The 19,225-nt window shown below is 54.3% G+C and overlaps 1 protein-coding gene across 1 annotated transcript; it reads left to right on the forward strand.

The window, feature by feature from the left end:
* The first annotated feature begins 9,346 nt into the window (after positions 1-9,346).
* On the forward strand, positions 9,347-10,994 carry NXPH3 (neurexophilin 3). The gene is given in 3 exon segments (XM_086626324.1): positions 9,347-9,403; positions 10,264-10,477; positions 10,480-10,994. Coding segments are annotated over 3 exon segments (786 nt in total).
* The last annotated feature ends 8,231 nt before the right edge of the window (positions 10,995-19,225 follow it).

A 19,225-nucleotide genomic window follows, 5' to 3' on the forward strand; every position in this document is an offset into this window, starting at 1 on the left:
CAGCCCAGGCTGCTGATGGAGTGCAAGCACTGGAAGCACACCGCTGAACACTTGCCCTCCGCCTGGCCCGCTGGCCCTTTGCCACCCTCCCCTCCTAAAAAAAGTACATTTTTAACTATTACCAGGAAATTTTGGGGGGTGGGGGAGTGGTTAGCCAAGCCTGCGAGAGCGTCCAGCCGCCCTCCAGGACCGTCAGCCTCTACTGCACATCACAAAAACGCATTTCCATGTCATGGGGTTAGAGAAGGCGTTTGAAGGCTCGCCGAGCGCCCGGGCAGCGCGCGATCGATGCTCAACGGCAGCGGGGAGCCCCGGGAGGGGGTGGGGTGGGTGGTCCCGCTACGTGCAGCGCCGTGCACCCCACTGATGCTGGCAGAGCATATAGCCCCGGGTGCGGTGCCCCCCCCACGGCAGTGCTGGGCAAGGTGGGATTCAGAGGTGGGTATTTCCTTAGATCAGCCAACGCAGCTGAAAAAAAATAATCAGATCAGGTTTAGGGCATGGGAGCCCTTTAGAGGAGCTGCCTCTGCCAGTCTCCTGGAAGAAATTACCTCTCCCAAGAAACCCAGCCGTGCTCAGAGCGCTCGGGTAGATGTAAAACATCAGCAAAAGAGCCCCTTGCCTTCATTTTTTTTCCTGCTTTGACACGAAGCTGCAGCCCCGGAGCCCGTGGGCAGGTCGGGAGCCCTGCGGTGCCAGGGCATTCCAGTCCTGCCCCGGCCCAGAGGGTGCATCTCCCCAAGAGCACGGTAGGGCTCAGCAAGGAGGGGAAGAAGGGTTTTGAGATGAAGCTGGAAAAGTCCCAGGGGTTTCTGGCCCAGCCTGCAGGTGGGAAGCTCTGGGAGAAATGGGAATGTGGTAGCATGGAAAACGGGGCCGGCGCCGGAGAGCAGGTTGCCTCCTGGACTGCTCAGAAAGAGCAGCTTCAATGTTTCCAGGGGAAAAAAAAAAAAAAGATAAAAAAAAAAAAGCAGTTTTTCCCCCCCTTACCTGAATTTTTCAGAGGAAAAATATAAAATTCCCTTCCCCTGACTTTTCACCACTTCTCATCCCAAAACTCCCTTCCCGCTTCCTTATCTTTTTTTTTTAATGACAATAAGGCAAAATTTTCCATGGGAAAAAAAAACCCTAGCACTTGTCCAGCCCACTCTGGCATTGAGAAATCTTCATCACCAGTATTATTACGTGACCCCCAGACAGGGCTTATCTCCCCTCCGCAGTCACGCAGGGAAGCAGGAGCACGAGTGCCCGGCGCGGGCACGGGCAGAGGGCGACAGGGCTGAGGGGGACCGGTTCATCTCCAGCAGCTCTTATCCAGAGGGGAGCTGGAGGGGGAAACTGAGTTTTTGGAGGCGAGAAAAATGAGAATCCCTGCCTGCACGGGCTCAGGAGGAGGCATCTGAGAAGTTCAACCACCTTCCTCCGAAACGTGCCTGGGAAATTCAGCTTTTTCCAGCAAAGCCGTGTTAATTCCGGAGGCCTGGCGAGGGCATCTCCTTCCTCTGCTCTTCCAGCCGCACTCCCCACCTTTCCAACCCTCTCTCTGCCAACGTCAGGTGTTTACAGCACATTTAAAACGTGAGGTGAGATCCTGGGAATAAATCCCTTGACTCCAGCATCTCCGACTTCACCACGAGCCGACGGGCAGGCTGGGGGGGAGCAGCCCACCCGCCCCTCCGGAGGCAGCCGAGCCGCAGACAGCTGCTCTTTTGGGGCCAAAGCAGAGCTTTGAGCCGCGGAGATTTGCTGCTAAGAGGTTTTTCCTCTCCTTGCAGCTCGAGCAGCAAACTGTAAAGATTTCCATCTCTTCTCCATCCAGGCTAAAACAGCACGGAGGGCATTTTGCACGCAGGGATCTTTTTTTTCTTTTTTTTTCCCCTGTCCTTTCAAAGGCACGCAAACATCTCCGTCCCAGCCAGAGGCATCGCAGCATTTTTACTGATTGTTTTAATTTAATTCAGGGAGAGCCGGGCAAAAAACCCCGACGGCTGCGAGCCGCGCGGTTTGTGTGCCAACAGATCGTATCGTGTTTATGTTCCCTTTTCACAATGATGTGGCCGTGATGTAAATACGGGACATGACCCAGTAAAATGTTACTGGGATGTGAACCCTTTTCATCTCCAATTTATCATTTCAGATCTGCCCTGCGCGGCCGGCGCCGTGCCGTTTGCTGAGCCCAGCAGAAACGAGCTGGTGATCTCCGTCCCGCTCCGAAGGAAGATGCTGCGGGAGATGTGAAGCGTCACCCCAGCAGCGGTTCACCCGGCAGAACGCCCTGTGTCGCCTCAACAGGCAGGATAAATGACTTTTTTTTTTTTTTTTTGGCCCCGAGGTTTGTGGTTTGGGGTTGTATCGGCCGCCTGCACATGCTCTGCTCTGCTGTGGGAGGGTTTGCAGGTAAAATTAAAGCCTTGCTTTGAGGAAAACCCTGTGCTCTACACCCAAAACGCGGGGAAGGGCTGCTCACGGCTCCAGACCTCATCTCTGCCCAATCACTCGTTTGTTTTCCTCGGGATTATCTCTTTTCCCAGAGAGGCTCTGGTTGCCTCTTTGGTTATTTTTATGAAATTATATTCAGCCTCGGAGGGTGGAAAGGGAAATCGGAGCCATCCTTCCCTGGAGGGGTGGAGGGATGCACTGGGACCCTCAGCCCGGAGCTGAGCACCCTTGGGGCAGCCAGCCACAACACCCCCAGTCCATCGGGGACCCTGTTCTCAAACCCCCCAGAGCAGAAGCAAGTAATTTATTTTCTCTCCCATTTGGCCTGAGAAAACCAAATGAACCAACACAAAGAAACCCCAAGGAGATGGGGATGAAAAATGATCAAAACCCCTGGTATAACAACAAAACAGGACACACGAGCCCTTACCGGGTCCCAAAATTTCCCAGGATAAACGTAATTTCTGTTTGCAGAATGCTGTTTTAAAAGTTTCCTATGTCATTCGATTTTCATGAGCCATAAATAACACCGTGATGTGGCTGGTGGTTCTGGGCAGCATCTGCCCTTCTCCTGCTCCCAGGCCAGCGGGTTTTGGGGGGCGCTGCCCCCGCACCCCCCGCAGCAGCGGGTGCACCCAGACAGCGGGCGCCGGCAGAGCAGCTCCCTGCCACCCTCTGCAGTCGCACGGCAGAAGGGCTCGCTGGCTTCGCAGCCTCCTCTGCCTCCTGCCTGGCCCCTCCGAAAGGCAGGATTTACCCCCAGTCCTTCCCCAGCCCATCCTCCCGCTCCCCCCCGGGGTGTACCCCGCACCACGTCACCCCCCCAGACGGTGCTGCGCATCCCCCATCGCATCCGCGTCGTGACATATTTGGCTCCAGCTTCACCTAAACCCCCAGGTTTTACTCCATTTTCAGGCAATTCTTTGTCAAACCATCTCCCCCAGCTCTTTAGGAAAATCCCACTGCCTGCAGGTGTCCGTGAGAGAAAAAGGAACCGAGGAGGAACCTTTTCTTTTGTTTTCCCACTTAAAAGTCCAAACAGACTCCCACAGCCTCAGCCAAGAGGTCTCAGCACCTGGCGACCCCGCCGTGATGAGGTGTCACCTTTTGGAAATGATTATTCTTCATTACTGGAAAAGGGAGGCGAAAGACCCGCGTGCACGGCTGGGGCGGCGCAAGAAGTGGGATTTAGAGATAATTTTCCCAGCAGCGACATTATTTTATATTTTAGCATCCAACAAAGTAGCCTGATGCATTCCAAAGGCAAAAGCAAAGCGCTCCTTGTGGATACCCAGTATATGAGCCCCAGCAAGACGGATCGTACCTGGCTGGGAGGGCTGGGCTGGATCCGGAGAAGGGCTGAGCGCAGCCAGAGACGGGGCCGTCGGCTCCAAACCTCCTGTCTGGCAGCTGAATTCAGACGAAGGTTTTAGGAGAACTTTCTCCAGGACAGCGCTGGAGCCCAGAGCATGAACATCCCTTTCATACACATTTATTAAAAAAAAAAATAATGGAGCTGCATTATGCACACGGACACCAGCAGATGCATGCACACAGACAGCAATACTTTGGAGGGGGAATCTCTTTGTCTTGCTTAAGCAGCAGAGGATGCAGCAGGATGCAGCTGACTGGCACCCAGGAAGCTGCCTCCTCCTCCCAGCTGTGCTCCTGGGCCTCTAAACCCAAATTAATCTGGAATAACTCTATTTACCAGCCTGGAGAAATCTTTTGATACCCACTAACGAAAGGCTCTGTAAGAGCAAAGGGTTAATTTAACCACGTTTCCTGTATTTCTGGGTGCTAACGGCACCCACCTGCTCCCCGCGCGCTGGGAGTGCATCCCTCTGCATCAGCCCAGCCGAGGAAGGCTGAGCACATCCAGCAGCTCCTGGAGAGGAGGCAGAGCACTGAGCCGTGGCTCGGTGGAGCTGAGCTGAAACCTCACTGCTGTGGCCAAATAACCTTGGGGTGTTGGGCTGCAAAATGAAAATAAGGATGGCAGCCTCTTTGCCACAGTACCTGGAAGGAGAAAGGGCTGCACGGGGGGCTACACAGCATCTTAGGCTCTATATCCCTCTTAATCAACACCTGAATTAATTATCTTCCTCCCCTTACAGCTGTCAGGCGTTTGAAGGCTTGGGTTCCCACCCTCACTGTGCTCCCTCGCTTCTTTTAAATCTCTGCATAAGCCAATCTCCCTGACCTCCCGATCTTTGCTGTCTCTCCCAGAGCATCTTCACTCCCAGGGCTGTTTTTTTTTTTTCGGGCTCTGGCACTCACATCCTTGACAGCGCTGCTTTACATGCGGCTGCTCCAGCTCTGCAAGAGCAGCACTGGGGGTCTGTGGAGGCATCGGACCCGCCGGGCAGCTCTGTCGTGCCACATCTCTCCTTCTTCCATGGCACGAGGCAACTGGGCCCTTTCCCTTTGGGTGGTGAACCTTCGAGACAGCTGCCTGGCATCCTGCAAAAGCCACCGGGACCCCGTGGTACCCGTCCCCTGAGCTATCTCTGTGTACAGGGATGCTTGAGGCATGTTGCCAGAGGGAGATGCCCAGCAGCACCCTGCCTCCAACACCCTCTGCCTTGCGACCAGTCAGCCTCTCCCCCATCATCCCACACCTGCACCTCAGGTCACCGCAACCTTTCTGCTTAAAAATATATTCCTCCTTTCAGGCCTTTTTGGTTTTTTTTTTTTGTCTTTCTGGTCTCCTTGTGCTGAGGTCGATAACGCCTTGTAAAAATAATGTAAGAACCGCTAATAGGAAGCTGCCTCGGTAAACGGGAGGGGTTTGCCAGAGGCTCTCCCCTCCCCATTTCACCCCCTCCCGGTGCTCAGCACCCTGTGATGTCTGTGCAGAGCTGAGCCCCCCAGCTCAGCACCCCCAGCCTGAGCCCACCTTCCCAGCGCAGGGTCCCACTAGAGGGCAATAGAAACCCAGGAAAGGAAGCGCGGAGCCGGGCTGAGCAACGCAGGGGAGCCAGGGCCTGGCAGCACCCCCAAGGTTCCTTCAGTTCATCTTCCAGATAAATCATCCCTAAAAAAACCCATAAATCTCAGCTGCTCCCCTGCAGCCCGGGTCGCTCCCCCCAAGCGGGATGAGCATCGGGCGAGGTGTGAGGGGCTGCGTCCTCCTTCCCCCGCTGGATCAGTCCCAGCTCGCTGTGGTCCCAAGAACATCCCTCCCAGAGAGCTGGATCCCCTGGACCTGGGAAAAAAAAGAGGGTTCCCAAAGCACCAGAGACACGTGGGTAACGTTTGATTTTGGAAATATGCCCAATCTAAGAGGATGTTTCTGCAGCAGCTGCCGGAGCCCCGGCTGGAGCAGCCGCTCCGGGCCGGGTGCTGCACAAAGAAAGGAAGATGGAAAAGCCCCGTCACCCCCTGCAATCGCACCCCAGGAGCGCGTTTCGCCCACTGGGAAAAGCCCACGCAGGACCACGAGGAAGGAGCAATTGAATCTTCCATGATGGGCAAAGCCTGGCAGAACAAACTTGCAAAACCTGCTCTGGCACCCACCAGCTGGAGCTGCGGCTTCGGAGCAGCCGAGCAAAGCCAGAGCAGAAACCTCGGCACCGACTTGCCCCATCCTCAACAGCCGCCCAGCGGGAGGCCAGGACTCCCCTTCCAACCCATCACCATCCTGGCCTGGGACCCTCCTGGGGAAAAAGCAGCAGGACAAGAGTTTTCTCTAGATGTACTGAAAGCATCACCCAGCCTCTCTGTTACCTCCTCCCACCCCAATCCCACCTAATTTTACAGCTCTGGGAACATATTTGCCAGTGTTTAAAAGGAAACCTGTCCCTAAACACTGGCCCAGGACTCTCCTGGATGGTTTTATTTGCACTGTCAAGGCCCCATTGCTGCATGGGAGGTGCAGGAGCCCACTTTTATTGGGCCCCTCAGATGGGCCACACAAACTGGGACATGTCCTTGGGCTGGACTGGGGGACACGTGCCCACCGCCGCCCTGGGAAGGCGGAAGCACCAGCCCCATCCTCACCACACATGGGCTATTTAAGTAGCTCCAGAGAGTCATTGCAGCACAAGACGAGCTAGAGCAGCTCCTAAATCAGTCCTTCTTTATGCCACTCCAGTCCCCAGCTCCCTTCAAACACCAGAAAACCCAGAAAGTCACATTAAATCATTTTTATCCCTCGTTCTTCCTCCTTGTCCTGAACCATGCTGACCTCAGCTCAGTCTTGCTGAGTCGAGAGGAGCCGAATCGGAGCCACAGAGCTGCTCCCCAAAAGCATTTCACCACCCAGAACCAGCGTGGGAATAGGTGGGATGGCACCCAGCAAGGCGGGGGCGTTCCAGGGACCCAAGCCCATGCTGCACAGACGGCTCCCGGGAAGGCTGTGCAGGCAATGCAGTGCTTGGAGTGATTGAAAAGCAGGTGATGGCACAGGAATTTGGAAGTTTTATGAAGATCTTTTATCGAAATCACAGTAGTTAGAGACGTGCAGCCTATTAAAGGTATCCAGCACACCGCTGGGGCCAGGACAGCATTAGTGCCGCCATATATCCTCCAACGCCGTGTTCCTTCTGGTTTTAGGAGGCCCCAGGGTCCTTCCAGCACCGATCTTGGATGAATATGCTGGAGCTTAACAGCCCTAGCTACCAGGAAGCTTTTTTTGAGGGATTCATCCCTCCTTTGCTCCCTTTGGAGCGGGTCGGCCGGGGGAACTGGACTCACTGGGCTTCTCACACTCCGCTGGCGTTAAGGGGGTGTCTTGTCTTCCTGTGCCCCAAAACGCCACCACTCCAGGGGACCAAGTGCCATCAACACCGAGCGAGTTGCTCAGTAGTGAGTAAAAAGTGATTCAGTCCCCAGGTAACTCCCGTGGCATCTGTCCGAGCTGGTATTTCCAACCTGATCCAGATTCCCACCAAACCCAGGAGGCACCAGGCAGTGCTGTGGGCAGGCACCTTAGACGCAGGCAGCGGGCAGCAGCCACCGCATGGATTTGTCACCCACCTTCATCCCCTCCCCAAAACTGCGAGAGAAGCCTCCCTGTCTGGATCCCAGCACAGCAACGGCAGTGAAAAGCTGGACCAGTTTGGTGTGCAGATGGGAGTGCCAGCAGGGCATTCGGCGAGAGCATCCTGCATCTCACAACATGCTCTTTCCCCCGTAGTTCGTTCCATCTTTAGCGTTGCTGCAAGATCCAGCTTTCCAAAGCAGCTCAGGAAAAGGGGGAAAATGAAAAGGATACGGAGAGGAAGGCAGAGGGATGTAAAGGAGAGGAATCGTTGCCTGCGAGTTGAGAAAATACCGGGTTTAATTCCAGTTCTGTCCCTGGCAAGTTACTTTTCAGTGCTGCAACTTCTCCTGCTGAAAGATGGGAAAAGGACAACTGCTGCCTTCAGTGGCACAAAACCCACGACGAGCAAATCTGTCTGTCTGCAGCAGCAACCCGGTGGCTTCTGTTCCCTTTTCAAGCGCAACGCTGCTGCCATCCCTTTGCTGCTGGAATAATACCGAAATCAAACCGGCTGGCTTGGGGGAACAGGATCTCTGCGTTTCCTTGTTCCCTTTCTGATTTCCCAAGTTCAAGAGGAGCAGTGCCCCGGCACGGCCACGATCCGCCACCTCCCGCCCCTGCCTCGCAGAGGGACGGGGAGAACGTTATTGCCCAGGCTTGCATGTGCGTGTCCATGAACACAAAATCACAACTAAATCCAGAATAAACTTCCTACCCAGCCTGTGCCTCTTGCGAAGGAGATGCCGGGGATGAGGAGGGAAACGCTCCACATCCATTTTGAGCAGGTAGAAGGGGTCACGCACAGACCCCAAAATCAAAAGACCCTGGAAATATTAAAATTCTCTCGATTTTTAACCATTTTAGGGGTGGGGGGGGGGAAGAAGGCTGCACAGCGACACTGCCAATGCGATGGGGGAGGAAGCGTCAGTGCAGCAGCCAGTATTAGAGGAACAAAAATTAAATCTCCTGGATAAATCCAGGCCCAAAGAGTCGCCCCTCACCTGCCCATCACCTCCCAAAGGTCACAGCTGCTCTCCTGCGTTCACCACACCTGCAGCCGGGCCCTGCAGCCTCCTGGGTTGGGGGGGACACGGTGGGAGAAGCAGCTTTTTGCCTTTTCCTGATGGCTGGACTGGAGGGAACAAGCTGGGGCACGGCCGAGCCCCCGGGCAGAGGGCAATGCCACAATCCCCCCTGTTCCCCCCGTGCGAGACAAAGCAATTCCTATGGGCAGAGCCGGTGACCCCGTGGGTCCCCCCAACTATCTCCCCCACCCCAATTCGCTCCTTTCATGCCAGTTCTCCACCACCAGCCTGCGATGCTCCTCTCTGGGGACCACAACAGCTCCCCAGCCCTCCCCCTTCGCTGCACCCAGGCACCCTGCCAGAGCTCGCTGAGCCCCCCGGGCCCCCCATCAGCCCCTCGGGGGGGACAGCCCCCCCGCCGCGGGTTGGTTTGCTTGGGCTGCAGGCAGCAAAGGGTTAAGCTCGGAGGTGCCGCTCTGCTCCCAGCACCTGGCAGGGAGGGAGCGAGGAGGGGATGGAGCGGAGTTCCACTGAGTCTCCAACCAGGCGGAGGGAGAGGGCAGAGCGGGCAGGGGGAGCGGGCACGGGCAGGGGAGGGGGCAGAGGGGAGCGGGCACGGGGGGAGCGGGCACGGGGGGAGCAGGAGCGGCAGCGGCAGCAGGTGAAGCCGCCGCCCGGTCCGGCACAGCGGGGCGGGAGCTGCCGGAGCCACCATGGGCTGGGGGGTGGCCTCAGGAACCGGCTTATAAAGGGGGACACCCCCCTCCCTTTCCCCTCTCTGACGTCCCTCGCTTAAAAAGAAGGGAGGGAAAGGGAAAAAAAAAATAAATAAAAAGCCACCCAAACCCTCTGTAAATTAGAGATACCGGCGAAGGCGGGCGGCACCGGCTGGAAAATGCATCTTCCTCGGAGCTGCATCGTCTTCCTCATCCAGGGGAGCATCTCTCTGCTGGTGAGCGCTGGGGATGGGGAAGGGGGGGCTGGGGGGGGCATGCTGCTGAAGGGACAGGGGAAGGTGACAGCTGGGAATATTTCCCAAATCAATTTATCCTCCCCCCCATCCCCTAAAAAAACAAGCGTCCCAAAACTTCTGTTATTTTGCAGCAGGCAGGGCTGGTGGTACAGGAACCTCCTGATCACCCTAAAAATCTGCAGATCTCACCTAAAGATCTGCAGGATCGTGGCGGGTGTTTGCTCAGCAGCCCAGCACTGGGGGCCATGGGGCTGCAGCATCCCCCTTGTACCCGGGCACCCTCCCAGCCCGCTGGGTATCCAGTGCCCGGCAGCCCCTGCCAGCCCCCCTCTGTGCTTATTTTGGGTACCGTGCTGCTCCCAGCTCCGTCTCTCTGCCAGACCAGGGCATGGTTTGGAGGTCAGAAGAGGGGTCCACGGGCTGGGCTGTCAGCAGCGAGACCGGTGCGACGGACACGAAGCAGGCACCCTGGTTGTGGGTGGGCGTTCTCCCCCATAGCATCCTCTCCCCGGGTGCAAGTGCTCTGCCCTGAGAGGTGCCACTGCCAGGCTGCCCCATTGGGGAGCAAAACGCACCTGTCCCAGCTCCTGTCACCCATTCCCTGAGCAACCGTGAGAGGAAAATAAGAGCAGGGAAAAACTGCTACCAGAAGGGAAATATGGACTACAGAGAGAAGTACAGAGGAAAAGCAAGAGGAAAGGGAAATAAGGAAAGCAAGGATGGGAGAGGGGATGGCTGGGTCGTGGCTGGGGAAGTGGGGTGACTCTGGAGAGTGAGACTGGGCAAGGAGGGCAGGCACCCATCACCCATCTCTCACTCTCCACCATCGCTACGTTCAGGCGATCTGTGGCCAAGAAGATCCAGGGAAAGGTGCAGAGCAACGTGAACCCAAGATCCAGGAGAGAGCTCAAGTGCAGAAGACGAGAGGGCTGCTCGCTCCAAAGTCCCTCGTAACTCCAACCTTACTGCGGAACATGACCCTCCTGGAGCTGGTGAGCAGCTCACGAGAGTTGTGGGATATCCTGGACAACCTGTCCGAGCGGGACCACGCTCCACACCCCAGAGGACAAAGGGATTTGGGGCCAGCCTCAGGCAAGCTTAAAAAATTTTTGGCTGGGGAGATTTCTATTCTAATATCAAGACGGTGAAGTTGAACCTCTTGATCACCGGAAAGGTGGTTGACCACGGCAACGGCACAGTCAACGTCTTCTTCCGACACAACTCTACTGGGCAAGGGAACATCTCCGTCAGCCTCGTCCCCCCCACCAAGGCAGTGGAGTTTGACCTGGAGCAACAGATCTTCATCGAGGCCAAAGAATCCAAAATCTTCAACTGCCGTGTGGAGTACGAGAAAGTGGATCGTGCCAAGAAGACCACGCTCTGCACTTACGACCCATCTAAGACTTGCTACCATGAGCACACCCAAAGCCACGTCTCCTGGGTCTGCTCGAAGCCCTTCAAAGTCATCTGCATCTACATCACCTTCTACAGCATAGACTACAGGCTGGTGCAGAAAGTGTGTCCCGACTACAACTACCACAGCGACGTACCCTACTACCCCTCAGGATGACGTGCTCTGCCCATCTCAGGATGCCCCGGTGACGAGTGGGTGCTGGGTGGGGTGGGGGGAGGGACAGGGACGGTTTTGTAAGCGGGGGCAAGAGTGCAGTGGTCCCTAGAAACCAGAAGCAAGGAAGAAAGAGGAGGATTTTCCATTTTCCCCAAAAGCTCCAATGTCAAGAGAAGGAATTTTAGGCTATGGAGTACCGGCACTGCTAAACCTGGCCTGGATCCGTGGTCTTTAGAGTCTGGTACGTGAAGGCAAGGTCTGAATCTGGGATACAGAAAATAGGACATAGAGCCACGATCAGGACTTGCATTTCTCAGTGCAATAAGGGATTTGCCTGGATCTAGACCATATGGTCCTAAAAGATTAGTGACCAGGAAGCTAGGGCTTCAGAAGCAGGCTTACACAGCCTGGAGCCAGGGGAAGACCTTGGGGTGGGGGGAAAAAGGCACCTGATGCCCTCCATGGCTGTAAGACGTTCATGGGCAGCCACATTATCTCCCCCACATCCGAGTCGTGCAGGAGCTGGGGCAGAGTTTTCCCATGTCGGGATGCAAAGGGCTGCTGGGATGGAAATGGGGAGCTGGGATGGGTCGGGGGGCAGGGAGGGACCTTCCCGGGGTGCCCCCCCACCACGGCTCCCATCGGGCACCACAGCACAGGAGGTTTCAGAGACTCAAAACTGCGGCTCCGCAGGTAGAGAAATCCTGGTGGAATCTGTCCAACCTGCTGACACACGATATGATTCATGTGTTTCCCCTGACACGTCGTGATTCATGCGTTTCCCCTTCATCTCATCCGTGCTTCCTCTCGCCGCCGGCTCCCCAGCGCCCGCTCCCACCCTCGCCCAGCTCCAAGCGCCGCCGTTCCTCGGTGCAAGGGTGCCCACCCGCCCGCGTGCGTGTGAAGTGGATGGAGCTCCGACTGTAGCGTTTAATTTACTTTGAAGGGGAGAAAAAAAAAAACAAAACCCAACGCAAAACCAACCACCAGTGCTGTCCTTGAGAGAAAGAATAAAGTTTTCACGGTTGCATTGAGGCAGGTCAAGTGTTTTTACTGAGAGCAATCTCAGTCTCTTCGGGGGAGAAGGAAAATAAACCGGTGGGGTTGCGAACGAGGCACAGGGCATCGCTTCACCCCGTGCCCAAATCCAGCTCCGTTCAGATGCACTGGAACTCACCCCTTCCAGTAACAGGGTGCTGGGTCCAGCTTTGGGGTCTGCCGGGACTTGGACTTTCCCCAGGCACTTGGTTGCTATTGCTTGTGCATGGGCTCATTCTGGACCACTGATGGGTATTCCCAACCTCCTCCCCTTCCCCACACATCCAAACTTGAGGTTCCCACTTATGTGGACACGTTCCCTCCTCCAGAGAAGACCAAAAAAAAGGCAGCTTCCCCCTCATCCCTTTATTTTGCCCCAAACCCTCATATCCAGAGCACCAGGGCAGCTCCAAAAATCCCCTTAGCCCCACCAAAACCCCAGCTGAGTTCCGGGGCAGGTATTGTCACCAGAGCAGGTTTTATGCTTCAGCCTCCACAAGTCAAAATTCCTTCTCTACAGCTCGGGAAGAGGTTTGCTGGCTGCTGGCAAAGTTTCATTACATGCACTTTTACATCTAGACAGAGGCCGGTTCCAAAACACATCGAGCAAAGAAAGCCTTTTAGTGCAATAATCAATGAGAAGACTTTTACTCCGAGAACAGAAAGTTTAAAACGCTTTGAGAGCACCGTTTCAGAAAATAACAGGAGCAATATTTGATGGAGGGGGGGGACACACACACACACCACCTCTACCACAAGCTGTCTCACAAAAGTATGTTCCCCGAGGGCTCACGCTTGCTTTAAGGCAGGAACACACACACAAAAAGACACGTTAAAGCCCTTTCTGCCAGCACAGACAAACCAAACAAAACCACCACCCACAAAAGTTGCTCATTTGGAGAAATTTCAGACAATTGCCATTTGAAGAAACAGAGCAGGCAGCGGGAGCCGAGAACCAGGCTACAAAGGATGCACCATCCTCCGAAGGATGTGGCAGCCGCAGTTACTAGGAGACCAGGACGGGCCATTATTCGGGCTTGGGAGAAGAGGATTCCTGCTAGTGGAGTCACAACCCGTGCTCAGAAAGGAGGATTTTGCTGAGCTGGAGGGCAAACAAGATGAGGGAAAGAAATCCCCATCCCCTAAATCCATCTGCCCTTCACCCACTCCCCTTGGCTCACCCCCTACTACAATGGGATGTAAGGGAGAGCCGTTGCACCAACTCGTTTGGCAAAATTTCCCTCGTTAGAGCCTAAGTCGAGGTGTACTTGAACACATTCGGTTATAGCTTATGATTATTTGCTTTGTGGGGTGTTGCTCCAGCTGTGGGGCACGGTGGAGGTTGGCCACGGAGTTGTTTCTGCTTCCCGAGCGGAGTTAAATCCCTGTGACTGTGTCTGCTGCGCTCCTACACAAGGAACCAAGGTTTAATTTCTTTCCTCATTAGCAGATGGACATAAAATAGATTTGGGGGTGGAGGGAGCTCGAATTTATCCAAATGAAGTTCCACGAGTTGCGAACTTCATTACCAATGAAGCAGCGTGCAATGACTGTGAAGGCAGACTTCAGAAACCCGCCGTGACACCAGGGTTCAGCGAAGTGCCACAGAAATATCCTCCAGCATCTCTGCAATTAGAGCCCATCTCCAGTTACAAAATGCAGCCCCTTATCATCTTTGATAACTCCGTGGACGGCCGATCTCTTTGTCTCCAGAGCAGGAAAAGCCCTGATGGGAACTACTTACCGTTGTCATCTACAACTCCACAGCCAACGTCCTCCATCTCCAGTAATTAGCTCTCTTTAGTTTGTTAATACTTTTTCCTCTTCCTCACAAAATCCTCCTAATTTAAATTTCATGAGTCTTCCAGCCGAGCTAACCTGTGCTTCTGCACATTTAGAAACTGGCTTCCCAGAAGAGCCTGCTCCACCCTCCCACCAAAGTCAATCAGCAGCCCCAGGCATTAATTGCTCTCATTAGAGCTGGTGGGGACTGGTCAATCCGGGCTCCCCAGCACCGGGATGAGATGACTCAGAACAAAACCAGGGGCTGATGGGCTCGCTGCAGGAATACAACCACCCCAACATCGCCCCAGTCCCGACACCACTCTCCATCCCAGGGTGGTGCCTCCCATCACTTCTGCTTCCTCTGGCTTTGAGGACTCAAGTGATGATATTTCCACCATCTTCCTTAAAATGCTGTTTAATATTTGAGTAATTCTCAACTCTGCGCAGACCAAGTGCTAATTTTGCTTTCTATCGTTAAAAAAAAAAATAACTTGGCCTAATCAACCTCAAATAAACCTAAATCCGTCTTTCCGGAGGTTACTGGGACCTCTTCTCCCTTTGTAACCTTCCAGTCAACCAGACATTGTTTTTCTACTGCTTTTTATTTATCATATCCAAAAAACCCAGCGGTGGCCTCAGATTTAAATGAGACTCTCATGGGCAGCTGTCACCTCCAAAATGTGCTAATGCATTACTCCAGCATTTTGGAAAGGACAAATCTCACAGGAAGGTACAATTTAACGCAAGGATGGCACAACCGGATCCTTCCCACCACCTACAACAGCTTCAAGGCATCAATTTTCCTCAACTCGGGGTCAGTAAGGTTTTTTCCAAACATGAAACATTTTTAGCAGGTTCCAGCCAGACGCCAAGATATCGAACAAGAAGGAAGTTTGTTTGTGAAAAGCCTCTGGACAAACTAATGAGCAACAAAAGGTTATTGTCACAAGAGCCCTACTTGACGTGAGAACTTCTTTAAAGGCATCAACACTGGGGAGGTGCCGACCTTTGAGGTTTTCACCAGAATTTGGCAATATCTGGAGTTCCCAGAGCGGTGGCTGCCACAGGCGCTTGGTTACTCAAGAACTTCAGCTTCCAGAAAAAAACCAAACAATTGTCTTAATCACAGCAAACACCAAGAAAACGGCATTTCTAGAGGCTTAGATGTCAAAACACAAATATAAACCTCCATTTGCATTAAGATTTCATGATTTCCACATCTAGCTTGCTTTATGGTCCATCTCAGGTTTTCTTTTATGATCTTTTCAGGCTGGTGATACTGAAGTTCCTGCAACTGGGTTGCCTGGAGGGCACTGGAAGCTCAAAGCATTTACGTTTTTGTTGCTCCTGGTTTTTGTGTCCCCCCAAGTCTCCAGCATAGCTCCCTGTGTCGCCGGCGACGCTGCAGCTCCCATAATGTCTCCCGCTGGGATAAGCCTGGCCCTTTTGTCCCTAAACCAAACCGCCAAGGTTCGGCCTGGCGGAGGGTATCCTGACCTAAGTGCTTTCCCAACACAAATAAACACATTTTATGGTTTCATGCCCAAACTATCAAATGGCTAATAGAGCCTTCGCTGATACGTGCCATGCTGCATCTTTATAGAGATTATTAGACTTTAATGAGGTGTGGTGAGTCAGCCGAGCCTTTATGCCTGCAATCCCCCACTTTAACAGCCATAGGTTGCTCCTGGATGCATTAACGTTGCTGGTTCTCCTGCTCTTCTAGGGGCATAAAAGCAACTTTGGATCCCATTTTGCTGTTATGGCTAGTGCCAGGCCAGCATCGCGCTGAACACGGAGCGGTGGCGCGTGCCTGAGATCTTGGGATGGGTCAAGCAGCAGAGCTGGGGCAGGGTGGGTGCCCGGGGTCCTGCCCCAGCCACGGCCCCCACCACCCCTGGGGAGCTGAGGTACCTTTCGAGTTCTCTTGAAGACTCTTCACCGCCGTTCCGTGTCACCTCCTCTTTTCCAAGGGAAGAGTTTCTCCTCTTTGCCGACCGCGTTGCGCAGTGCCAACGCAAGCCGTGCTGAGGACACACGTCTCGTTCTCCAAGCGGTTCGAGAATCTTAATTCCTGGGCATAAATCCTGATCGTGCTGTTGGCTTTTCTGATAAACTTAACCAAGTTATTCCAGGCCTTTGTCTAGTCAGCCTTATCTCTCTTTATAAAGATAATATTCATTTGCCTTCCGGGGATGGCGTGAGACCGCGCGATCGTCGAGCACTCTGGAAATCCTCCGCTGGAAGGGGAGGCGAGCAGAAATGATTATTCATGAAATCCCCAGTGTTATGACTTGTTATTACACGCAGTAGACTAAAAATGCAAGTGGGCTGAATGCATCATGTATTTGATCTAAGAATTATTACAGTTTTGCCAATTAGACCCAGAACCCAAATACAACCGCTACCCCTCCTCCCCCTCCCGAGCTCCGCGCCAGCTGCCGTTTCGCAAACACCAACGTTTCCCCCGTCTTCCTGTGCTTTCAACAAACTCCAAAAGCAGCAGGGCTCGATTGTTTTCCCTCCAATTAATGGCAGAGCGCACCGCTCGCCCAGGAAGAAGCCGCGACCTGCAACGTCACATCGCGACAACAACCGCTCGCTCCATCGGCGGCTTATTCCTGCCCACGCGGGAGCCGTGTCGAGCGGGTGGGTGAGAAAAGCACCCCTTGGCATCCCCCCCACCCCCCAAAACCCTCACCTACCTGAGAGCATCAACAATGGCTTTGGCTGGATGGACGGGGCTCGAGGGTTAAGCAACGGGGGCTGCTTTGCTGTTCAGTGCACGGGTGGCAGGGCGGGTGGCAGGATGGCACGGAGCCAAGCGCCGGAGGAATAGGGCATCTGCTCCCTCTGGGGAGCCCAGCTCGTACACGCTGTTCTGCAGAATAAGGCCTGAACCTCCTGGTGGGAAGGAAGGATTTACTCTTGCCTGAGAGGTTTCCAGACCTACCAGAGCACCCATCTGCTACCCAAATGTCTCGTTTCCTAAAGGCTCGTGCCCAAAGAGTAGGAGGGAGATGTGATGCAGTAACCCCTTCTCCTCCAGTCCCCTACGGTCACCGCTCACGGTGTGGTTTGCTGTTTGCCATGCTGGAGCGTATCTGCTACCAGCTGGATCGTGGTGAGCGTTTCCTCTCGTGCCTTGTTAGATTGCAAACAAAGAGACCAGAAGAGCAGAGTAGAAGAATAGGGATTTAAAAAAAAAAAAAAAAAAAAAAAGAAGAAATATTCCCATTTAAGTGCTGTACGGATAATTCAGACGTACTCAGGTGGCACAAAATTATCCAACAGTTTTGGGGCGCGAACGCGGCCGCAATCACAGCTCTGTGTGCACAGGAGCGGGGCTGAATTAGCGTTTGTTGCCCAAAAAGCCCTTCCCTGTGCCCCTGGGGACAGGCAGAGCTGGGCCAGTTGGTGCCACAACCCCAAGCCCTACAAGCAGTCAGGGATTAACCAGCACCAAAGGCTGTAGGAAAAATCTGGGCAAGACGGCAGTTGAGCAGATTGTGGAGGTGAACACACATGATCCCAAATACCTGAACAAAGCAGGTTGGTGGGGGGAGGAAGAGATTTTAGGGGGAACATTGGTCCAAAACCACGCAGACGTGGTTCAGAGTGGAGCTGCCTGAGCCACCTCTGTCTATCCCTGTTCTCTCTCTCCCTTCGGGATGAAGAGCACGTCCTTCAGTGCTCACCCAGCTTTGCAAACCACCCCCCGCCTTCTAAAAATAAACTAAAACAAATGAAAAACCCCTGAATAAATGCACCAAACCCCACAGAGGCACAAAGCAACCTCACCCAGCCCCTACCAAAGCCACCTCCGAAGCCCCTCGCCTCCTGGCGAGCCTCGGCGGCTGCGTTCCCAGCCAAGGTGGCATCTGGCACTGGTCTGAGCCGCGCTGTCAGCGTCTGCAGGAGACGGCCAAGTCCCCCGGGACGAGGGGCAGCATCTCCGTGCCCGCCGGCACGCGGCGTCAAGCACGCTGTCAGCGCTCAGCCCATCGGCACGGCGGCGTCCGCGGCAGGTGAAGCAGCGAAATAAAGGGAGAGGGGGATGGAAAACACAAGAGAGAAGGAGAATTCAGACCTAAAAAAAGAGGAAAGGCTGTCAAGAGGCAGCAAGAGGAGGACGGGAATGGAAAACTTGTCCAGCTCTTTCAAATCCCACCAGACCCTAACTCCTCTGCAGAGAATTCCCAGCTCAAACTGCTTCAAACCCCACACCTGCTTGCACTAAAAAATATGCTAAATAATTCAGTTTTCACTCATGTGCTCTCGAGCTGCAGCATCCTCCCGGCTCCTGCAGCTTTGTGCCGGATTTTAGGGGGAACGTACAAACAGGCTGGGGTTGGGGACGGGGAGGTGGGCACACATCCCTGCCACCGCGCTCCGGGACGACACAGCTCTGGTTTCTGGTGCTGCTGCTCGTCGCTGCGCGGTGCGGAGCCCGTGTCAGCGCGGCGCCTGCGACACACGGGGAAGAGAGATGTGCCACGTACAGGATAAAGGCAGGGAGAAGGGAGGGCTGGTGCGTTTCCCACCTGCCAGGCTTTTCTGATCCGTGGCAGATGTCTCTCCGCTTTCAAACCACATCAAGATGACTCTGCTTTCATCTAGCCTCCTCGCCGGGAAATTTTCCCGCAAGGGGAAAAAAAAAAAAATTGTCTTCTGCCGTCTACTCGAAGCATCGCGCCATCGAGGCCGCACGCCTGCCTCTTCGGCACAAGTCTGCAGGACTTCATCCTGGCTCGGCGGCTCTCCTGTTCCCTCCGCTTCTGCCAATCCTTCTGGAACACCAACAGCCTTGTGCCTGCCCTGGTCCCCCCTCTGTGCACTGGGAACACCATGGGGTGATCCCTGGCAGCGCATCCTCCTCCTGAAAACTCCCCATGCGCTCAAGAGGGACACGCACCACCTCCTACGCTCCCTCCCCATCTCCCCATCAAGGAGAATTCCTTTACAAGCAGTGAAAAAATCCTGTTTTCTTGACCCAGAAGATATCAAGGGAAAAGGCCAAACTCCCGGGTGGGATGCTGCTGGCATGGTCACCGCCGTCACCCTTTGGTCACCTCTGTGTCACATCTCAATCCGAACTACGCGCGTTGGGAACCTGCTTTCACGCGCTGCCGACACGGACTTGTCCCCCAGTTGCAAAGAGGCACCTAAGTTCACCAGCTCGTTTTTCCTCCAGAATTTCAAAGCATCCTAACGCTGGTTCATGACGCTGAAGCTACTGGAGTAAATGTAGAAAGACAATTATAAACTAAATGAGAATTCCAGCAGGTTCCTTGGCTGAAGCCATCTCCTGGGAAGGATCCTGCTCAGAGACCAGTGCTCCGGGCACAGCAGCCTGAACTAGAAGGAAATCCTCATTTCAAGCACAGAGGCTCTTAAATTTTTAAGTC

This window comes from Tauraco erythrolophus, chromosome 25, assembly GCF_009769465.1.
Source record: "Tauraco erythrolophus isolate bTauEry1 chromosome 25, bTauEry1.pri, whole genome shotgun sequence".
In the NCBI taxonomy this organism is placed as follows: Eukaryota; Metazoa; Chordata; class Aves; order Musophagiformes; family Musophagidae; genus Tauraco; species Tauraco erythrolophus.